The sequence below is a fragment of the Athene cunicularia genome (genome assembly GCF_003259725.1).
Source record: "Athene cunicularia isolate RWA chromosome 4 unlocalized genomic scaffold, athCun1 chr4_part1, whole genome shotgun sequence".
In the NCBI taxonomy this organism is placed as follows: Eukaryota; Metazoa; Chordata; class Aves; order Strigiformes; family Strigidae; genus Athene; species Athene cunicularia.
Window position 1 is genome coordinate 35,362,103 of NW_020799098.1, and position 24,922 is coordinate 35,387,024.

Here is a 24,922-nt window from a genome sequence, read left to right on the forward strand (position 1 = left end):
AACCTCTCCTGTTTGCACCCCTTCTATCTATATTAACCTATAATTAACCTATTACTCCTTGTAGGATGACTGGAGTGTTAGTGAAACATCCTTGTCTGGTTTTGATCTTAAATTGTGATATTGCTGAGAGGGGCATAGAATCTTAAAAAAATACAGTAAAAAGATAAAGAGCACATACCTCACCTTTCAATGCAAACTCACATGGACATGTTTATGACAGGCACAAGGGTAGGGGCCAGTTTTGTGCAGGCAACAGCACAATCAGGTAGTTAAATCATGCATCCATTTGAGTGCCTGAGATTACTTAGATTTTGCCAAGGTCTAAAGCAGTGATAGAATCTCCCTGACATGAATGCAGAGGCAAGTAGCAAGTGAAGTAGCAAACAGTTCTCAACAGTTCCACGACCCAGTTATTTCTATATAGTTGCTGGAAGGCTTCTTAAAGCAGTCAGAATATGCCCTGTCTGCTTTTTTGAAGCTGATATGTTATGATTTATACCCTCCTTCTGTAAATTGATTTCGAGTACATCTACTAGTGGCAATTTCAGCATCCTACTCCAAAATAACCGAGGGCTATGCTATGATTTTGTTTTAAGTCAGAGCAAGTCTTCTGTTTCTTCCCCCTTTAGAAAAAAAAAACCAAACAAAAAACCACCACAACGAAAACAACCAAACGAAAGCCAAACCAAACAACCCTTGTCACATCAAGCTCTGATACAATCCATAGCTTCTTCCACTGCTGCTTTGTTAACAGTACCTGTGAAAACACTGGAAACCTCAGGCATTCATGAAACTTCATGAAAGAGAATAGTAATGCAACAACAGTGCAGCACTTTGAAGATGGTGCAGCTTCTGTACTGATAACAGAGAGAAGAATCTTCCTCATCTCCAAGAAAGAAAATGCTGATGGTTGATCTAATACATTTAATTATAGCCTTTTCTCAAATTAAAATTTCAGGAGAAGTTTCACCATCGGAATCCTTCTACAGAATAAAGATTTTCTTTATGTTTATAGCAGACACACCAAAAATAATCTTCAGAATAGCCTGGTGTGAAAGAATTTAAGTGCTCTGAAGTCTTCAAGGGAGACAGTTTTAATATGATAAACAGCAGGCAGAAATTCACTAGAGATTCACTGGAATAGCAAAAAAGCAAACCAGAAGCCACCATAAATGCTACCTCAACCAGCAGTTGTAACCTCAGAAAATTCCACATTTTCTGGGAGGGAAAAAATTCAAGCTCTATCTAGTTGTGTCACTATACATGGAAAAACTCTGCTGTTTAATTTCTTCTTGACAGTGGGAAACAATTTTACTTGCCCCTGGTACTCCAAGTCTGGCATCTGACATGTATGGGAAAAGTTAGGTGCAGAATTTCCTTTGTCACTAAACAAACAAATCCAAAACATGAGACTGAGAAACCAACTACCTATTTACAGCATAAGTCAAGATTGAGCTATTACTTACAACAACATATTATCAAAATCTTAGATTCAAATTATTTGTGAATGTGATTTTATTACTGACCCCTTATTCTCCATTTATTAATGAAAGTCAAAAAGCAACAGATCCATGGTACTTTAGATACTACTAACACACAGAGGTAACTTTCTCCTGTAAAAACAGTTCCAGTGGGACATAACCCTTCTCCTAAAACATGTTTGGATTATCAGTGCCGTTTAAACTATTATAAAGTGTACAAATATGTTTAAAAATCATGCCTAATACAGCCTATGTACTCCTTAAACAAAAATCTTCCTCACTACTCAGCTGCATTTTAGGACCCAGCTTCTAATGCCACTAACAGGAATTTTGCCATTCAGTGAAACTGGAGCAACCCAGCAGGTGTTTCCTAGCAGAGGGAAGTAGGAAAGGCTTACAATGCTGATTGTATTACTACACTGATGCACACAATAACATTTTGTGTTTATTGCATTTTATATGTGCTAGAGGTGCCCATAAATTTATTTCTACTTACAGTTGATAAGAAGTCCATTTGTGACAGTCATCTTTGATTTTCTCAAACTCTGAATCTGGCTAAAACAATTTATTGTGGGAGTTGCTTCAGTTACCAGTTTGGTAGTAGAAAGTTAGGAAAGTTTTGCAGCAATTATAGTTCTCCTCTGAACTCTTGACACCCCCCCTTTTGGTTGCATTTTTTTATGTAATAAAATTCACAATGAAAGGCTTGAGATGTTGCAACAATCAAGATAATCTTTGTAACCCGAGTTCAAATAGTTTACAGCTATTATCAGAAAGGAGTGAATGATGTATTGCCCTCCTGCTGCTATGTTGACATTCCTCAGTTATTTAACATCTGTCACATACATTTTCATGCTGGTAACAAACACAGAGAACTGATATTGCAGAGCACATACAGGGTGTTCATGTTCTCTCACTGTACAGAAGACTTCTTTGTGTTTCTGCCCAGTGGGCTAATAACAAATTTAATTAAGATCTACACAGAAGAGTTACTGAAGGAAAACAGCCCATCAAGGCATAGTTCAGGGTCTGTACTGAGTACAAAGGTTAGATTGCAGAAAGCAGCATTTAGTATTAGTAAAAGACAACCCCTCACCTTTCAGCAAGTGCTTGACTGGGTGTGCTTTTTACAGACAGCAGCTCTTCTTCAAGCCTCTTCCTTTCTGCTTCTAGCTGCTCTAGCTCATCTTGAGTACGTTTGCGTGGTGTAATAAACTGGAGTTCCTTTAAAAGCTCTTCTTTTTCATTGATTAACATCAGTTTTTCCTTTTCCACATCCAGTGCGCCAGGCCAGGCTTCACTATCTATCTTAGAGAGTTCAATCTTCAAGTTAGCCATGCTAAAATAAAACACAGCAGATTTGTCTGAGCCCAGCACAGCACACAAATCCCAGGAAAGAAAGAAATGATACAATATTTTGAAAGGTATCAGGATATAAAAACATTTTCTACTCAAAACCATACTTTTAATTAGTTTTGCTTCACAAGAATGCAGACTACACCAGAAAAGCAAGCCACCTATACAGGCCAACAGCAATATGCATATGTACTGAAAATTAGTTTCTCCTGTTTCAATGCCAAGTTGAAGTCACAAGGTTAATAAAAGCTTTATTGAAAGCAATCTTCCTGGTAACATAGTAGTGGCACTATGCTTTCCTCATTGAGTAGGAGGATGGATTTCTCCTAAGCTGTTGGGAGTCTGACTGCTCCTAAAGAACATGCACCATAGCAAGGTGCTCACTTGAGCAGCATTCATATAGTTTAAAAGGCAAAAGCATTGCTCTTCTATGTGATTAAAATAAAAGGTAATAGGACAGCAGCTACCTAAAGAGAGATTAACTCAAAAGACTGAATATGTGCAACTGCTGTTCCCATTGCAGATGTCAAATCAGAGTTAAGACCCCCAAGACTTGGTTATCCATACCTACTGCACAGATGCACGTATATAATGGAAGCAGAAACTTCCCTATGTTATTATTGTACTATAGCTCAGTCCTGATCAAGACAAGTTATTTCCAGTGTTCAGTCTCCATACTCATTCTATCTGTGGGCTCAGCAGCATATCTTAAGAGGTGCAGGTCTTGCAATGAAGACTCATTATCCACTGGGAAAGCCTCAAAATTCCTGTTATAGGTGCCACATATCTAGTAAGATGATAACTTCCAGTCACTTCCAGCCTTAACCTGAACCAGCTGCACAGCTAAAGATATGGAATCTCTGAACTATGTAGTAGCTCCAAGCTTTCTGCACCTATTTGTTGTAGGCTGGAAAAAAGGCAGAGAGAGAGTCGAGATAGAAAAATGTTCCCATACAATCTAGGGTAAGAGAAACCGATCTGTTACTTTTATTTATTTGTAACTGCCATAGTTAAATAGACCTAAGTCAGCTCAACAACTGATATAAGTCTGTGCAACTTCAGTGTTACCAGGCACCACTTAAGGTAATGACCCATGCCATACTTCATAACACACAGAGATAATTTGGTATGTGTAATCTTTCTGTAGTTCCAACAGATTTCTATGAAAATGTTTTTCTTCTTTCTAGTCTGTGATTAACAAAACTAATAACATCATGCTTATTTTGTACCCCCAGCATAATTTTACATCACATTAAGGCTTTTATTTATGGTCAAAGCTAAGAACAGCTAATGTTGAATCTCACTATCCCATTGCTTATACTAGAAGCTTAAGAGAAACAACTCCCTTTCTTTTTCCATAGGTAACATATCCTTAACATCTGCACCTCAAACAAAAAAACAGCAGCTTCAAAAATGAAAACAACCCATACTTCCACCAAACCCCTGCAAGAACAAGTTTCACTCAGGGTATTTCACAGAAAAACAATGTATAATAAACAGAAATACTATCAGCAGTGTTACCACAACCTAACAGTGAGATGATATGAAATGAAGCATTTCAACATATTTTGCAGCTGTTACATATATCATTTGTATTCAACAGTTCTTTATAGAGGAGCAGTACTCAGAGGGAAAACAACCAAATAATTTCAGATGGATAATGAAATGTTAAGACTTTCATCTCCAGGTCACTGGTTCTAGCTAACTGTGTTCGGAAAGTAACTGTTACTGACAGCTGTTTGATGGCTTATGGGATGGAATGGTGATCTCCGAACAGTTCTTTTACTCCCTCAGCTATAGACAACTCTCTGCTCTGACACTCTTTTCAGCTGCCCCAGACAGGCAAAGGACTAGATGGATATGAAAACTGAACTGGTCTCGCTCTTCTGAGGAAGTCCTTGCTCAGCAGGTCAACAAGAAATATTAGCCAGATCTTTACCACATCAGGAGAGGATTGTCAGCATGCTCTATCTCCTTCTGAATTGCAGCTGTATGTAGTATAGTTAACATCAACATTCCACCTCTTCAAGACATTCTGCTGGCTAAGCAGCATAAAATATGCAACATACAAAATTATCTGATAATTTTCAAGTAGAGAAGTTCACTTGAAAGATCCTCTCATTTTAACACAAAACAACTTAGAATTTGCACATTTAATATTTCAGAAAAGATGGTCAATACTTACTAAATTATAGCGATGACTACTGTCCTGGTTCAACTAGGATAGGGTTTTTTCCCCAGCAGAGAGAGAGGGGGAAGGGATCTCCAGCTGGGTTATTCATACCATGCTGACATCAGGTCCAGGGGCGGGAAACTTTGACTTTACTTTCTCTTTGGCTTTTTGGTGGCGGGACCCCACGTGTCAGCTTTGTTCCGTGACCATTTTGCGGTATTATTCTGTATATCATTTGTCTTGTTCACTGTTATTGCTGTTTATTGTTGTTAGCATTGCCACTGTTGTTCAGATTGTTTATCACTCTGTTGTATTAAATTTCTTCTTATTTTAACCCGGGTTTGTGCCTCACTGCCGGCCCGACCGGCTGAGCGTGGGGGAGGGGCAACAGCAAGTGCTCTCCGGTCCCGGCAGGGCTTAAACCAACACAACTACAATGGCCGTAACAACTGAGGTGTATGTAATTAGGTACTGAACTTTGTGCAAACTAGTATGTGGTTTGGGTTTTTTTTTCCAAGGTAGAAGTGGTAAACTGACTTACTGCCAGGAATTTTCTTCTTTCTACCAAGGAATGCTAAGACACAATGCTGGGACTTCTTGGTATCAAGATGTATACAAAACAGAAGATGATCTGGTTTTGTATCAATTACATTTGGGAAAAAATCCCATCTATCTGCATCTAAAACACCATCTGACAATTAATATTATGTACACAATGATCCTGAGCCAAAATCATACATGTTCAATACTGAACAAACACAATAGCCTTAGCACTCTTTGATGAATGCATTGATTATATAATAAAGTTTTATGATCTGTAATGAGGATATAAAAGTTTACTGTTGATACCGGCAAGGATGGTAGCTAGTACTGTGTATGAAGAGGGAATATATTTGAATTTAGGCAAGAAAAGTATTGGTTGTACAGCCTCCTGACTTTAAAACATGGAAACTAACTATGCCTTTACTTGGTACTTATAAGCTGCAAATTTATTTTCCTAGTTTTCTAATTGACCATGCCACAGTATTTCAAGTGAAATAATACTTAAATCTCAGATTAAATGTCATTTTAGGCACAGTTTTCATCTAGGGAAAAGTACTGTATTTTATTTTATTGCCTTGTTTAGTTTTATAGTAAAAAAGGAACTTTGGGTGTGGGATAACTTTCTAGATTTATATTCCCCTGAAATTACAAAGCACCCCATAACAAAAACTGTAAGGTTTCTGAATAGCTGACACTAATTTTGTATAAAGTATCAGAAAATAATACGCCATTAATATATTATTGAGAGATTTCACACACTACCCCCTTTTTTTTCCCCTCTAAATAGTACATCTTCCTCTCATATTATTGCAGCACTTCTAGTGCACCAGAAAACATGTCATTTTAACCCTGAATGTTCTGCTTTCTGATGCCCATTCTTCAGCACTGTGCCAATTCATCAAAATGGCACTGCTTTCACAAGCAACCACTGGAGAACTTTATTTGAAAGGCATTCCACATTCATCAGTGGAGCAGTTCCTGATTTCTTTTCTCCTCAGGCTACACACCCAATCCCACAGTGATAACAAGTATTTAAATTATTCAAAGTCCCAGTGGAAAAGGAAATAATTAAGCCTACTAAATCTGTGCTGTAAGTCTAAAGCAACTCTAAAACTGAAGAGCCTTCAGTGGCACAGTGAACTGAAATGATGATCCCAAATAAGGTTATAATGGATGTAAATAACGTGGTGATTCTTTTCAGTGGAAAGCCAGTTTATTCCCTTAATCCTGGAACTACCATTAATTTGCCACTGTCTGCATTTTCTTAACACATTCAACTTGGCATTAAATGTTAAAACCTGCTGTTCAAAAGCACCGGTTGCTCCTGAGAATCCGCTTGCATTCTGCAGGAAAAGAAACACTTTGCAGAAATGCCCGCGGCGCCTCTGACGAGCCTCCCACTAGATGTCACTGCGAGCACAAGGTTGGTGCTGCAGACATCAGGCACCTTCCCAACTCGAGACTCTCACTTAAACAAAGCAACTAACCCTATTACCTTCTTTTTGCCTCTTCATATTGAAGACTTAGTCTGACCTTCTCTGCTAAATTTGATCTACTTCTTCCTCCAACCTGTTGGGGAAAAAAAAAAAGAAAGAAAAATTAGTCTCATTACTGTGTAAATTTGTTAAACGAATCAACAAAACCTATGCACCCACCAGAAAAATCACAATTTAAAAAAACCCACACCCACCTGCAGCCACACACTTGCTGTTAGATGCCTAGTTAGTGATCTACTCAGATGTACAAAACAGTGGGTTTTTTTCTGATCTATTTTAACTACTGCACTACCAACTGTCCATATTCAATCAAAGTAAGAGCATTTTCAAAGAAGTCTTGCAGTGATTACACCTAAAATTTTGATCTCCTACTTTTAACTCTGCCAAACTCAGAATTTAGAACTACATAAGTGCATTACAAAACAAGACTTCAATAAATTTACTACAAAACATAGATAAGCTTAGCTCTTTGGAAAGCCTTGTAGAGTCTTTTCCTTATAAACTTAGCTCACAGAACTTCAAAGGTGGTACCAAAATTAAGCACAGCCTTCTGTGTATGTAAAACATACCATCAGTGAAACAGAGGTTTAAATGAATTAATGAACAAGTAGTTCCACTAACAGTTTTTCAGATGTGTGAAATGAAATTTGCACATTCAAATTCCAAGATCTTGTTTCTGAAAATTAAAAACATCTTAACACTGAATTAGGTCTGTAAGGTGAAACATATCCTATAGACAGATACAAAAAATACTATCTACTTTTGCAGATCTTCACTGTACAGGAACTATTTGATTAAATCAGACTGTCATAAATGCTTCATGCCAAATGTATAAAGTTCATCTGAATCTTGATTTAAAATTTAAGGGGGGGGGAATCAGATAACTGATTCAAAGTAATTCTCTCAAACATGTATACACCTATTAGCAAGAGTAAACAACCATTTTATTCCAACTCCATTAACCGCAGCATTCTGATTCAATTTCTCTTTACATATGACTAAATGGAAAATAGCTCACCTCACCAGAAATGTCAGTCTGAGACCCTGTATCCAGAGTTTGTCTAGAAAAACACAGCTGGGAGTTTACAGAGCTGGAATTCAAGTCTGGTTCAGATGTCCCAATGGTTTGGTCAAGACTGAATTTCTCTCTCAGCTTTGCAAGACTCTGTCCAGGAAACAGAGGAGGTGGTGGTGTTAAAGTTCCTTTGTACTTTACCACGTTTATATCAGTTTATCAAGAGATGTTTACATAAAAACTCCAATATAAAAATTCCATGTTTACTTCATATTAAGCAAACTACCCTTTTAATCAAGCAGTTGGTAGGTGACACTGAGGGTGACCATCACCTGTGACAATGTAAAAACTACTCACAGTTTTAAAACTCTCGTTTTTGTGGGTTTGGTTTTTTATTGTTTTTCTTCTACCTTTTCAACCAGTTAAAATATTTGGCTGATTAAAAAGATCTGGTTTCAGAAAGGAAAATAGGGCAATTTAGATTTCAATATTTTAAATTGTGGTGTAGAGGCAACATACGCATTTTACTTTACATACAAGTTCAGAAATCTATGTTCTCTGACTGACAGAGGGGCTTTTTGAAGTAGGAATGTCACAGGCTTCAGTTTCTGCATCTGAAAATTGATTTTCAGCTTGGCTCAAAGAATTTTGAGAGCCCCTTAAAAAGTATAAAATGCAAAGCATTTATCATCAGGAAAGTGAGTCATGTTAAAACAAATCCACACAAAACTTATGTCAGCTGTTCAAAATACCTTCATTAAGTCTTGTTTTTCTCTCTCCCCGGAACTTATCGCCTTTCTGATGGACTTCAGTTCAGTCAGGATGGCTTTGGCCTCGCACAGTTCATACCCGCTCTGGCCTCCAGACATTTTTTGGTCAATTCTGTGGAAAGAGGGAATATTAATTCTATATACAAAAAAATAATACTAACATCTCTGCTGTTCTGCTTCAGGCAGAAGCATAGTTAGAGAACAGAAGGGAAGGAGATAAGAGATACCATTTCCTGTAACAGACATGCAAGAGGAAAAAGGACATTGAAGTCTTCATTAAAATACTTACTACTAAATCCCTGGCAAAAATGTCAAGCTATCTAACACACGCACAGTGTCCAGTGAAGAGCTTTTGCTGACATCATGAAATTTCATGGAAAAATACTCCTGTTGGCTTTAAAACCACCTCAGCTAAACTACTGGGGCCTTACCAAAGGCAGAGACTTCACAAGCAATTTTAGTTGATCCAGTCTTAAAGACATAAGGGGCACAGAACACTGAAGACTCCTACACATGCCAGCAGGACTATACCGTTACTGTTGACAACTATCAAAATTCCCATGCCCACCATAACTCTAACACAGAAGCACCTTTCACACTATTAACTGTGATCCTTACAGAAGCAAAATTTGTTCCTCTACCCACACCCACATCACAACATGGGCAGACACGCAAGCTTCTTGGTACTCATCAGCCTTGTAGAGAATAAATGTAACCAGCAACCATTCTTGTCTCAGAGTCCCTCTCATTCACCCTAATCCTCAGCATTAACCGTCTGGAACAGCTGTTCTGCTCAGCTAGTCACTAGGTGCTCTGTATTCACAAAACTCTCTGGATAACTGATATCATATATCATACATCAGATATTCTATTAAGTTCCTGGACTATCAATGATTTTAAAAACTGTAACTTGAAAATAACAAAAAGCCCCTAAACTTAGAGAGAAAGATACTTCATTTTAGTATTTCCATATTTACTTCAAGAAGTACAGTTTGTAAACACATGATGTCTAGTTTAACTGAGCATTTCATAGCATCACAGAAATTACTGCAGCTGTGCTTCACAAAATTAAAACCAACAGCCACCTTCACAAAAGTCAGGCACTTAGAAGAGAATACATTCTTTTATAATGCAGTTGGTTTTCTGTTTTTGTCATCATCCATCATTTTTGTTGGAAGACATTAACCTTGTAAGGAATGAACGAACATTTTAATGATCAGAAGTGATCTCAAGCATCCCCTGCAAGAACAGCAACTCCCACAAAACACCTGTAACTGTATTCTACTTTTCTTCCAATTTTGTGCACAAAGGTATCAAGGTTCTAAAGTGATCTTTAAAGCTGTGAGCATGTCTGTTTTTCTTTCTCCACATTTCAGTTTCTGTTCAAACTAAAACTGCATTTGTATAAGAAAATTACCTATGTGACTCAGCACTCAGATTCCTATTCAATGATGTATTTGTTTCAGCTTCAGAGTTCCTCAAACTCTTTCACAGGTAGACACTTACTGTCTGACAACACTCAATTTTTGAGAATTTATCAGGTTGCTAAGGTCAAACAGATACAGCATATGCCAACAATCGGGATCATGAATGAATAGTTGGGTAATACACCACATGCTGCCTAGTAATATGATGTGCCACATTCGAATCACAACTGCTTTATTCTGCATATACTAAAAATGGACAAGAAGGATCTCTGACATGTAAGATATTCCATCTTCCTGTTTTAAATTAATGGGATTAGTACTGTTTGAAAGTGTCTGACTGAATGTTAAAAACAAACGTCCATTGTGTTTCTGTGGAATGCTGTTGATAGTTTCTGAAACATGCTTTGGATTCCTATCAAAATGACTTGTGAGCAAGCTGCTTTAAAACAATACTTCATTGTTGAATTAATATAATAAAACCAGCATGATTGGCTAACCTTTAATCCTGGGACAGCAGCATGAGTTTTTATTACCTTAAGCTTTAGAATCAATACGTCTTTCTTCTTCTAAATTTTGCCTCAAATGTAATTTGATTTATGGTTAAATAAATGCAATCAACTATCCTTTTCTCCCTTCACTTCCTGCTCATCTTTATATATTTAACTAACAAACATCTTACATTTCTATTTTAGTTAAAATGAAGGAGGATAAAGACTTGACTGGCATCCTCCTAAGGTGCTGAGGGTTTTCAGTTCCCCATTGACTTTAAACTCTTCATACCAGAAAAACCTTTTTTGTCCATTTTGACATGCTTATAATTATGATTGGTCATTTCCTGGACCAGAATTTGTTTCTCCCATTTAAAAAAAGATTCCTAATGTATAGAACTGGTCTATTAAAATACACAGGCAATCGCCTACAAGGCGTTTTGGTTGGAACTGGGAACTGAAATCAAGTGACTCAGATGCTCTGTTATCCCTTGCAAATCACTTCTCTGCATTTTAGTATTCTACCTGGAATATGGAAATGCATTTCCCTTCTCCCACTTTTTGTCCATCTTCCCTATATATTCTGCAAGCTCTCCAGGATAGAGATTATTACTTATCTGACAGTACACTGCCATACACAGGAGGTCCTGAGAAGAAGAGCAAATTAATCCAGACAATATTACATTCATGCTGCAATATTGCTTCTGCTACTGAATCTAGTGTACTAAGTGCACACAGATCAGCATTTTACTGTCTAAATATATCCTTAATATATGGGTACATACCACAATATAGAAAAAGACTAGGATAATAAATTTCTGTTTACATTAGTTAAGAAAACACACTTGTTAGCAAGGTTTCCTCTGCAGCAAGTTCTCTATGGTGACAGTTCCAATAATCTTCAGTATTTTAGGGCCCAATTTTGTAAGTCGGGAGCAGCAGGGAGTAGCTCAGACTGAAAAAAATTAATTCCTTAATAATCCAACTGGTTAAACACCCAGAATTCTCACCCGGTTCAGCATCAGCCCTTTGGACACCAGGCATCCCAGCAACTGGAACTGAGAGAGTCAGGTCTCTTTTAATCCTCAGATTGTGACTCATTTCAAACCCTGCAGTGTTGTGCACCATTTATACCTCCAAGAACAGCACCCTCCTCTCTCTTTTTGAGCTTAGGAGGTGGGGAAGGAGGAAAGACAGATCTAATTAACTTTTCAAAATCTTAAAAAAAATTTTGAATGGGACATGCAAAGCAGCTAAATTCTTCCTTGGGACCCTCAGCCACTGCCCTTTTTTCTGCCTCTTTGCAACACAAGCTACCTCATGGGAAAAAAACAGGAGGGGGAACAGATGTCATGTTAACACTTGTGCAATAAGTTTGCCTTTTCTACAGATTTCCTGCTTCCTAACTACAACAAAAAGAGTAGATTCTCATTTTCCCCCCAATAATTCTCTCACATAAAATGGATTCAATCCCATGAAAAAAAAAAATCCAAACTAAACCAAAATGGGTGACTGAATTAAGTCTGTTTCAACTATTTCTTTTACTCACTGTTGTAGTGTTTCAAAACCCTGTTCCTTGTACAGCAGCTCTTGCTTCATCTGAGAGACTTCCCTCTTCAGCTTCTTAACCTTGTGTATTAAATCAAAGAAAGTTAGAAAAATCCTCTTGTTAAACAGCATAACACATGGCTTTGAACAATTAATGTATTCTCTACATCAGATAAGACAAAAAAAGAGAATAAATTGCTCTACTGACACATATTAAAAACAAAAGGATCTGTTCTCTTCCTGATGTCTATAGGCAACATGCTTTAGTATTAAAGGGACACAAGCAGATTAAATCACATTCCTTATTTGCATCAATACCACACTGTGTTATTAAACCTGAGAGAACTTTAACAAGTAATTTACTTCTCACTTGTTAAGCATGCATTCCAACTGTCCTACAGGGACATGCCTATTTATTTTTAGGCTTATTATATTTTCACTTTTCATTCCAGGAAGCTCTCAAGTCATTTGCACTCTAAGACAAAGTGTGGACCCTTTTTTTTTTTTTTCCCTCCTATGACCCATCCTTTCTTGTAAAGCTTTACAGACACTGGATCCCTAAATATATAATTCACAATCATTTAATTCAAAGACAACCATCACTAAAGACATCTGGATCACAAATATATCCACCTATTTAATGGCAATGTCTTTGGCAAAACATTCCCTAGTTTCCCTGAATTTACATGCTCAGTTGCTTTTTAATCTTAATATTGCTATTTCAGATGTTAGCAGATATGAGTACACTACAAAATATTAATGAATCAAGATTAAATAAAAATATCGTCCATTTAATTTTTTATGTCATAATTCCCAAACGTACTAAAAGAAAGTTTCTGGACCACCTATAAATGAGAGTACTCTAACACAAATTAGAATTAAACCTCAGCATACACAGACAGACAGAAATGCATCCTTGAAATGTGAAGTCCCAAATTTTGGCATTTGTACATCTATATGTGGCTCATTTGCACTCTACATACTAGCCCGATATTGTTAGGCTTTTTAACTTTACAATCAGTAAGGCGAAAAAAAGAAAAACCTGCTGGAAGTCCCCTGTTCTCACCTACCACTGTGAAGTTCTTGCTTGTTTTCATATAGGTCCTCAGATATACAACTCTTCTGAAAAATGGTTTCTATTAAAACGAAGAATTTTGACCATTTTAACTGAGATTAATTTCAAAATATGTCTACAAGACTTTTTGTATCCAAATTCCCTTAGACTTCCTATTTGGTGCTATTCTTCAAATTTCAAAAAAAAGTGAGATTCTCAACATGCCAGGTGACTAGAAGTACTGAGCATCAGCAGCTGCTGTAGCTTTCCAAGAGACTTAAAACGTTTTGTATGTCTAAAATAACAAGTGATTTGTGGGGTCTTTGTATGGGTTTGAGACTGATAATTAGGCATTAAAGTTCGTAGCTTCTGGCTAATTAATTTTCTGTGACAGAAATAAAATGCTTTCAATCTCAATTTTTCTCCAAAGCAAAGTGAGTTCTCTAGATGAGGGGTTAGGTTCAGACTTTTGGAAACTATCATCACTAGTTGCTTTACTTGACAGAAAACGGTTTTTACTTTGACCCTACTGAATAGTTAGCATGATAAACAGACAACGTCTCTAAGTACACGTTCAGATCTCGCTATTTCTTCCCTGACTAGCATGAAAAACCCAAGAATAATCTCTCAAGTGTTCCGATCAAAGTTATAGAAAATGAACAGATATCACTTCTATGTTCCTATTAAAGTAAAGTGTAAAATATGAAAAAAGTCCTAACTTTTCTGAGTAACACAGAATGGCTAAACTTTTTTTTAGAATCAGAAATGTTAATTTATAGTAATAGTAGAAGCACATTTGATTTCACCTTAGAGGACTGGATCTCTCAGAAACCCTTACATTTTTCCTCAAGATCATCTTCTGAGTGTCCTCTGCTATAATTCATCATCATTTCAGTATCAAGAAATGTGAGTTAGGCACATTATCCTAGAAGGACATGAACTACATCATAATATAGACTCTGTGTTTACTGCATCACACTTGCATTCAACTATTCTTTATGCTCATCTTCTCCTTCAAAACTTCCATTTAATTCCCTCTTTTTCACAACACTTGTTTTATCCTTCAGCCCCTTCCTACTGCTTCTGCACATCATCTTAAGTCACCTGACAGGCCTCTCACTTTCCTCCTTCCAACTGCATCTTCAAGCAGGGTCCTGTGTCAACCTCCTTTTATTTCTAGCACTCAAGTATTAAAACCCTCCTTGTTATTTTATAAAGGTGCATCCCCTATTTGCTTCATATGTGTAACACATACTATGATCACATATGCTTTGCACTGTTTGAATTATCTTACTGATTACTAATTAAGACCCCAAATTCCCCCACTCAAAGTCCACTGCAGGATCAGATCCTTCAATTTTAATCTTGTGAGAATCTCCTTAGTTCATTTAACAGCTGCCAAATTTGTCATATTTTCTTCACGACCTATTGTGCAACAGGCATTTTGTGTACCCAGAAGGCTCCACATACATATATTAAGCACAGCTAACAAGGAAAAGGCCAAAGGCCAATTCAGAACTTCCTTGAATGCTGACTTCCCACCCTCCAGCCACCATTAACCTGATGATACCAGTAAGCCTCAGCCAGTGTGAGAGAAACAAGCTTAATACCTCTGACCTAATAGTTCACTAAATAATGTGCAAATTTTAACTAGCTGGCTATCAGCTTTTTAATGACTAACTTTGCTTCCCATTAAGATCACGCATGCATATACTGTAAAATGCCAAAAGGTGGCATATTAGCAAGCATCCTCAAACATTCAAATAAGGGTAAACTATGTTAACAGTCATACCTCTCCTGCCATCTTCCATGAAAACCACTTTCCAGCCCTAGCACCACAGGGCTCCGCTTTTTTCTTATCTCAATGATTTTCGTATCCAGTGGCTTTGGATGAACACACTTTATGCTGATACAGATATTCTTGGAATGCACCCTTCTAAACTCTGCAGACAAGATTCAGGTCACCTATTTTAGGCACATGGGCAACTTGGACTTTGTAATGCCAATAAATCTGGTGATGGGATCCAGCAGGACATTAGGCTCCTTGACTCCAAGAAACAATGAAGAGAGGAAAGCAGCTCCAAAAAATTAATTACTGTGGTTAACACATCTGCCTCTCTCTTTAGCAAACAAACTGTAGATTTGCAGCCAAGAGGTGATTTAGTGTTTCTGCATCCTGAGCTGGGAGGCGACCAGAGCTAAGAAACAGGAAAAACTGAGCACAGGACCATGTCTGAATGTTACCCTCTGACTTGTAGGTGACTATATTTAAATTTGGTCATGGGTTTTATTCTTCAACAACATTTAATTTTCCAAATATACTAGTGATCCCCTTGCCAAAGGGAACATCTGTTACTACTACGATCATTTTGGGAGGAAGGTCTTGACTTGTCTTCATTCTTGTTCCTGACAGGATCCTTACTGCTGTTGATTCTCCCTACTAAACTTACCAATTTTTCCCTCCCACCTCCTCCAGAGTTGAAATAATTTCTCTCATAAACCACCTTCCCTTCTCCTTAAAAGATAAGGGACTACAAGTCAAGACTGGTAAGGATGAATAGGTGTACAAGCAGCCAGGAAGGCAACATCCAGATGCCAGTTTTACAGTGTATTCCATGCCTGATTTATACTGGGTTTTAAAATTTTAATGAGCTATTCCACAGTTCCTTTTAAACATTGTTTAGACTCCTAATCAAAACTCTTACTCTAAGTGAAGGAAGGTGTTACTCTTGAAGCCTTCTGTAAGTGCTGCTCTGTGTGGAAACCAGGAGGGGGCAATGGAAGAGCTGAGTAACTACTGGTGCTTGTCCTGCTTCTGCTCCTGCAAAGTCTGTATTCCAGCCCTCATCCAAGGACTATGCTGTGAGGTGCTGTCTTTTTAACCTACAAGGTTTGACCCAATTTTTTTTCATTAGTAATGACAGAAAGCCTAGGCTATCCACAGAGCATTATATATCATAGTTTAAATAAACGAACTCCTGATACAGATTTTTAAATGTCTTCCACACCACTTCCTCCTTATTCAGCATAAATTCACTAGAGATGAACCTGTGAATACAAGTTCCTTATATGGAGTCTGTTAGTGACCATACAGAACACAGTTGACCAAATAATGAATTTTTGTTCATCAGCAATTACAAAATGCAAACACAAACTTTCATTCTTAATCTGAACTGTTCCATTTTGACAAAACAGAGTGAAGTTTCACACCATTACTGAAAAGTGGTTTTTAAATCGACAGAAATTTGTGAGGCAGTTCATGCAGGTGACGGTGTATTTCTCACAGATTCTGTAAAAAGTCACCTGGGCTGCAGCGCACCTTGACCTACTACTTCTCTATTTTTACCTAAAGATTTTTACTCTCCCTTTTAAAAATCAAAAACATACAAGTGAAAATATCAGGTTTATTTAAACTCACATCTAATTAGAATATTTGCCAAAGTTTTCCCAAAATGTGTCTGAAAGTAAAAGAGACAGCTTTAAAAAATAATTAAAAACCTCTGAATGGTATTTATGAGAATATTAGAAGGTTTCAGTACCCAGATACATTTGCTAGTTCAAGCTTTGCTTATTCTACAAGCATAAACTTTGCACACAGAATACAAACGAATGGGAGTTAAGCATTCTCACCCTTAATCTTGTAGTGGAGATTTCAGCCTTCAGAATGTCAGGGTCATACTTTGTGCTTGATGAGGAGCCTGAGAACACTTTTTAAGACAAAAAAGGACAAATATTTAAGTACATTTAAATCATTTATTAGTCCCTCCCTCAGTGAATCCACATTGATCTAAAAACTACGAAGTGCAGAAAAACATAATTCTTTTTAAAAAAATAACCAAAACCTTTTTATAGAGTAGTCAGCATTGCAGGATGGCAATAACTGATAAACAATAAAATTTTCCCCCTTTTTTCCCCTATCTTTGCTTATCCCAGGATCCTGAAGTAGCACCTCATTCTCCCTGCTTTCTATCCCTTGCTTTCTGTTCCCATTGTTCTATCTGAGCCATCTTGTGATCACTTCTTCCTGGAACTTGTAATATCTAAGGAGATTTCTGGAAAGCAAAAGAAGATTTATTTATTTATTCAGAAGCCTCAGAGGTCTGCCACTCAGTTCTTCCGCAGTTGTGTATGTTGCTTTTATCACACTGTCTACTTCCTAGAGAGATGTTTGGCCAATGACAGGCCACTAACAGCACTCCATTCCAATTCCTTGCCCAGCATTGTAACATGTATCTCTACTTCACCTCAATCACAGCACACAGGCTATGAAATTACTGTATGCTATTCTTATAAAGTAGCAACAAATTCCCTTTTTGGTCTATTGCAGACACCTGTCAACACAGTACAGTAATTTCAGTATGCAGCCATGAAGTGCAAGAGATCCTATTTACTTTGAACTAGATTTGGCAGAATTTTGTTCTGACAAACTAGATTTCAGAGCCAACTGCTCTAAACTGCAGCTCAAAGGAGTTCAATTGTATCAGAGAGAAGAGGGTTCTCTCCAACAGAATATTTTTATATTAAATAAATTTAAAAAGTAGGGATGCCATCTCTAAAATGCTAGAGTACAAGGTGTTCATAGCAACCCCTGAAAACTCATCCTAAGAGAAACATGAACTCCTGCAAGGCACAGATCAAAGAAGTTACATACTGTACTTACAGCTTGTACGGGAGCTTGATTTTTCTTTGTAGGCATCATTCAATCGTACATACTCATCCAGTGCAAGTGCTAGCCTCTGTTCTTTCACCTGGTACAGTTCTTTCTGAGTACTGAGAGCATCCTGGGCTATCATAAGATAATCTTTTAACATTCTCTCTTGTTCTTGCCTCCATTGTTTTCTGGGATCTTCTATTTGTGTTGTTTCTTTATAGGAGAAAAAGAAAGGATTTAAAAAGATCTCTGCTGAAATCTGTTGATAGCCAAATTGTTTCTCTGCCTGCAATCCACAGTTACAGAAGTCTAAACCATAGTTTGTCTTTCGTTACTAAGCAGATGCTCAATTTTATGTAAGTTTTTCTTTGCTACAATAGCGTGTGTAAGAAACAGTATTTAAGAGATCAATTGCAAAATTAGGAATCAGGGTACAATAGGTAAATGCTTATGTATATCATTCCTACATCTTCAACCTTGAATTAGCAACATCCTAAAGACTCAAGGAAAAACTTACTTTTTGCATCACAGTATTTGGAAATAATTGGATCAATAAAGTCTTTCAATGACACCTTAAAAAATGAAAGCATTTCTGAACAAAAATGAAAACTAAGCTATTATATTTTTTCACCCCCCCTCCTCCCCACTTCATTAATTTTTACAGCCATATGTTATTCATGTTTTATAGTGGTTCTCTCTCTTCTTCCCCTCTACAAACACAGTTTTATCTTTTCCTCTGTAACTGAATAACAGATCATTAACTCTCCAGATCATCTCACCTAACTCTATTCCTGCTAGGCATCTGATCCAAGACACAGCTTTTTTTTTTTGGTCAGTTAAGAGGGGGCCACTCTCAGAGGGCACTTCATCAAGGAGAGGTGCCCAAGATACATGGGACCAAAAAAAAAAGAGGTGTCTACTTCTTTCCACTGACTTCCCAAGTAATATAAATGAGTAGGCTGGAACAGGCCCTTAATTCATGAAGGGCTTAGGCCAACCATTTTAACTCCAGTAGCCACACAGAAGACAGACTTGAAATAGAATGTGAAGAGAAGATGATCAGACATAACATACATATATATATATATATATATATACACATATATACACACACACACATATTAAGAAAATATGCGATCAATCTAATTGTATGTTTTAAGATACTTTACACTGCATTTTCCTTTGAAGTTACATACTATAAATCTACATAGATCTACATAGTTAGAATGTAACATTCAACACTAAAGTATTTCTGTGCAAAGAATTTAATTCGGAATTTTGCTGAAAAAAGATGGAGGAAAGTTTATTCTCTGGATTAGATTTCTGCCACTTAGTTCTCTGAGTTGCTTTACTGTGAGAACCAATGCACGGGGGGAAAAAACAGGAGCACATGGCTGAGGACATAGGGGGAAAACAGAACTGCAGCAGAACCAATCTGACTGCTCTAAACTGTAGCTGAAGTACACTCCTGGGGAGAGGGCTCTCTTTCAACTCCATATATGAAAACAGATTTTGTAACAGCAAAAGCTAATCAGGACAAATTCTGGGTAAGAACAATTTACCATACTCACTGACTACCAGTTTTTCAAAAGCCTTTTTTGGTGCTAATATCACATAAAAAGACATGCAAAGAGAAAGCAGCATCCTAATCATGTAGAATCCCAAACTGACAATGCCTATGGAACTGCTGCTTTTAAAAACAAATACATATAAAACCCTCTCCTCCACCACTTACAAACATGACAGTATTTATACTTTGGAAAGGTATTTCTTAGAGTGCACAACGGATGCATAAAGAGCATAAATCACATAAACCCAAGTGTGGTGCATAGCAGATTAAAGCAGAGAAGCTTTAGACAGTTTGTTTTCCAATAACTCCAACAGGAACACTCTCTCCAAGAAAATAACTATAGCTACAGACACACACACACACACACACACACACACCCCCACACACACACCCCCCCACACCCACACACCCATCTCTATAGCCAGCTGCTCTTTTCCACAAAAATATCAGGCACACAAAAGCAGCAAATCAATACCTTTTCTCTCCTAAACGGTCAACACATGTCCCTATCTATGGCCACTTATTGCTGCTGTGCTTTAACACACCTCCACATTCACAGTTATTTACACAAGATAAGAAGAGCTGGTTTCCAGAGTTGTCCTGTTTTGTGAAGCAGGATGAAGAGCATGAAGCAGGATTCTCATGGGTCAATGATCAAATAGGATAAATGCCGTTACGTTCGTTTTTTAGAAGAATGTAATGATGTGATTGTGTTTTAAGAGTGCAACCAGCAGCCACCGAATAATCTTAAAAGATTGGAAGGCCTCATCTTTGAGCATGTTGTAGGTAATTGCCTTGTAGGTTTTAAGTGAGGATTGCTCAACATGCAGCCTAAAGACCAAATGTAGCCTGCAGAGTTCTGAAAGTGGCCTACAGATGCCCTGTCCTTGTGACTGCAAGAGAAGGACAAAACTGATCAACAGCAGATTATTTTGTATTGCTGACAATCAAACATTTTCTTTTTGCCTCTCCAAGCTGCATGTGCAAAACAATACTATGATTAAACGAGCTAACATCTTTTATACTGATAATCATAAACCAGTTAAAGGTGACCCTGCATTTTAAAAATTGCACGCTAACTTTAGCACAGTGAGGGAGGTTTGGGTATTTGCCTGTGTAGGTACATTCACTGCTCAAATTATTCTGAGCCAATTCTACCTGCAGGTATCACAGAACAAACACTCAGCTGGGAAAAAACATAATCCTGGAAAAAGCAAAGCAGTACTGGAATGACTATCCCAGAATTGTTACTCAACTTTTACCAAGCAGTATTTTTCACTCTGTCTTCTTAAATATTAGAAAGTGGAAAAGTCAGAAAAGGGTATCACTCATGTGGCAAGTTGTTCATATATATATATATATATATATATATATATATATATATAACATTACACACACACACGTATATGTGTATACAGGTACTGTAGTGCTGCAGTTTGAAAAGTATGTTCATTTGAGCACATGTACCTTCCAAAAGCCAATAAATTTTTTTAAAAATCAGAGTTCTTTCAAAACCAAATATTTATACTTCTCAGAGTAAAGCCTCACAAAGATAAGGACTTTTTTCCTTTGATGAGAATGTTTAAGCACCTGCTGTTAAGGTCAAACTTGTATACAGAAGAATATTATTGGGATAGTTTCATGTCATGGAGGGAACAACTTGCTGAACATTTCAAAATGAGATGTGAAGCTCCTTATGCTTAAACCAAAGAGTGAGATTTAAACCACAAAGAACATCCAAACATTTTCCTACCCTTACTATTCAACAGCTGACATAAAAAAAACTTGGGAAATCTCATTCCTTTTTCAGGGTAGATGAATGCTTCCACTGGTGACTGCAACAGGATGCCTTACAACCTTGTCTGCAGAAAGAGATGAGTCATGCAGCAAATGGATTGCCAGCTAGACAGATAAGCAGATGTTACTTCTGCTGCTCAAGTGAGGAGTAAGCACTGGTTATGAATACTAGACAGAGCTGTTGGGTTGTATCTGTTACAGAAAATGCTAACTGGACTTCAATCATCAGCACTGGACAACGAACAAACTATCCCCCCCCGGCACAATCTCTCCAACACTTTATGCATTACCAGATCATTAAATTCAAGAGTTCAACTGTTTCTTGTATAGAGAATGAAAAAGATATACTGGCCATCATTTTCCATGGCATAAACTAAGATAGGAGCCAAAGGAATCTCCTTAAAATGGGTATTTGAACATCTAGGAGTTGCACAACAGGCTCTATCAAGAGCACTTCTTAGATTAAAAAAAAAATCTTTAGATATCAGCTTGCTCTGTCCAATCACAATGCAAAATAACGACCTATAGTAGCAGAATGAGGAGAGTGGTGGTGTGCCTAATATTCAGGTTACACATTCCTAATCTGACTTGGTTTTAGGTGTCATTTGGCAAAGCAACTTGCAAATCAAAATTAATTCTATTAAGAGATCTTGATTTAAAAACCAATTAATTTAACCTTAAACAGAGTAGTGCAAATATGTAGTTAATAAATTTATAAAAAATTATAAACAAGCAATTTATTTCCTCCTGTTTTTAAAGATCTGAGTGAATACCACACTAGGGGGGAAATTCTGTGAGACAGAAAATACTTGTGGTCTTGCCCAGCGGAACTGTACAAGCGGCAGGATGGCACACTCCACCCAAAGACATTCCTGTGCACTGAAATGATGACAGCTCTGTAACACAGAAGAGGAAGCTGCACTGGTGTTAATCATACTGCTATTCATGAAATGCACTCCTCCTGGCTCACTGCCAGACAGGTTTGATGCACTTCGCAGAAATATTTGGCCCAAACAATAATTCCAAACCAAAATGACAGGATTGACTTTAAGCCTTGAGAGTTTTGTTTATTTCTTTGGCTAGAACTTCTTCAAGGGCAGCAACGTTATGCATGCTCCGTGTAATTATACATAAGGTAGATAATATATGTAGGATACATGCAATAGTCAGGCATACAATTATTTTAAAATGAGATATTTTCATATGTTATGTTCCTGTCTGCTATCAAGAAGCTCTGCCAAATTTTACAGTCTACTTGAACAGAAGGAAACTATTACCTTATCAGCAGTAGATCGTATTTCCCTAAAATACATGAAATTAAAATCCCACTAGAAAATCCCACAGGGAAAGGAATAGCTCCCTGATGCTCTACAGCTAGGCATGAGAGAACTGGACATTTTTACTACAGGATTAACAATATGTGGAAGCAATAGTTTTCCAAAATCTCCCCTTGCCAAACAAAGTAATAATAGCATTGCTTTGCTCTAGAATGACACACATGTAAGCTATATTCTGTCAGACATGCTGCATTTAGGCAACACAGAGAACAAGTACTCTCAGGGGGTCCCACTAAAAAAAATGCCAGAGATGACAGATTGCTATTTGAGAAGGACACATACATAGCAAGAGGAGACAAAACTGCAACATTATGCTTTTCATCCTGAAGAGCGAACTCTCATCTGTTTACACACATGCCCATATTATTCCAGTTTGTAAATACAGCAGAATCACCATCTCAGAAGAAAGGTTATTCCAAGGGAAACTAGTTGACCTGGCTAGAAATGAGGACCAGAAACCCAAGATCTGAAGGCAGGAGAGCAAGGGGGAGTTGTGTGCTCTTAGAGGAGCTGGAGCTGCTGTAACAGCCCTCCTTTTTGGCAGCAATGGTTTCCACGATGTCACCTCAACCTGCATTCCCTAATGTTACGCATTCACACGTTCTGTTCTGCACAGCCGCTGGTGCTCACTCAACACAAAGTCTATTCAACATACTAAACCTACCCAAACACTCACTGGCTCCAAAAGACAACATGAAAGCAGACACATCATGTTCTGGCAGCTTAGGTGAGTTGTGTCATGTTACCAAAGGTCCAACAAGCCAGTATAAAGAGGACCCCAGCTGGGGAAGAACCAGACATCCTTTTTTTGGCAGCAGCAAGCCTACTTAGGGATTCAGCCTTCCATTAGAATCTTAAGTATGGATCTACTCATCAATATCATGTGTCTTCTCCCTCATATACTAACTTACAAGAAAGTTTCCAGACTTGGAAAACAGGGGTACAATATGAGAGAAACAGTGGCAAAACTGCAGTGGCTGAGCCTTGAAAAGAGAGGGTAGTTCTGACTGATGCAGAAGTGTGCCTCACACTGACAGCTGTGCTCTGGGCTGCACCATGTCACAACTCAGCTAGATACTGTGTCAGGGTGGCAGCTTCTCTGCCTGAAATAGTAAGCAATCAAAAGATAACTCTGTTACACCTGACATCTCTGGTTATCTTGCCTAACAATTGCAGGACTACTGTACCTCCAACCAAGCAGAACCCCACCCTCATGAGAATAAACACAGGCTTCAAAGACCCACACCCAACAGCTGACTACACTCAGGATCCCTCATCACTGGTGCTTCTGATCCCCAGTGGCTGAAGAAAGTGCCCAGGCTAAATCTAGATTGGTTTTTGAACAGCCCCTCATGCTTTTGCTGGGGTAGGATTACATCCTACTCAGCAGAGGTGTTTTGAGAAGGAAGGGATACCTGGAAATCAATGTAACACATACTGAGGGCAAGCCCCCAGAAAAGGGCTGCAGACAAGCCAAAATGGAGCCAGCAAAGGAGAATAAAGATTTCAATGGTATCTCACACAAAAATGTTTCAAGATGACACAAACAAAATCAACAACAACCCTTTGACACATAACATCTGAAGAAAAACGGTGTCTGGTATCAACCATCACAGGATAACGCAAGTTAGCTTAGTGCTGGGTGGTGAAAGCAATTTTATCAACAACATTACATAATCACCATAGATATGTTTATTCTACAAGTATACCCCACATTTCTTTATAAACAAACTGGCTTTCAAATCTCCAGTACTTTTGCCCGCAATCAGACAAAAATACACTTAGAAAAAAAAAAAAAAAAAAAAATATTACTTCATTGTACTTCAACTGGCTAACAAATATTGCAGGCAACTGAAATGAAGTCTTAATGGCCAGCAAAGAAGCAAATGCACTAGTGCTCGTTTCAGGAAGAAAAAGTAAGTGTTACTAGACTGGTTTAAGGAATGCACTTTATTTTTTACATACCAGAGGCGTTCTGAATGTATTTTTTTCTTCTCATTCCCCCCCCCCTTTTAAAAATACTTACAATTCAAGCTCAAACAACAAGAAAAGCAATTTGTACACCAAAACTTGAGGAAGAATTCACAAACAAATATTACATCATTTCAATGCTGATATATTTGTTCAACAGGTACATAAAAATAAAGAATAGCACATTATAGAGAGAGCAGTTTCAGTAAGACCGTGCAGACCAACAAAATGACATATACAGTGTC

At 37.6% G+C, this 24,922-nt stretch overlaps 1 protein-coding gene across 1 annotated transcript in view; it reads right to left on the reverse strand.

Annotated features, from left to right (window-relative positions):
• Positions 1–24,922, reverse strand: part of WWC2 (WW and C2 domain containing 2) — a 100,620-nt gene that overhangs the window by 33,762 nt on the left and 41,936 nt on the right. Inside the window, exons 4-10 of the mRNA XM_026846991.1 lie at positions 18,012–18,215; positions 16,982–17,058; positions 12,299–12,378; positions 8,817–8,946; positions 8,068–8,214; positions 7,049–7,122; positions 2,578–2,820 (exon numbers count right to left, since the gene is read on the reverse strand). Of these exons, the coding sequence (XP_026702792.1) occupies positions 2,578–2,820; positions 7,049–7,122; positions 8,068–8,214; positions 8,817–8,946; positions 12,299–12,378; positions 16,982–17,058; positions 18,012–18,215 (955 nt within the window). The remainder of the gene's footprint in view (positions 1–2,577; positions 2,821–7,048; positions 7,123–8,067; positions 8,215–8,816; positions 8,947–12,298; positions 12,379–16,981; positions 17,059–18,011; positions 18,216–24,922) is intronic.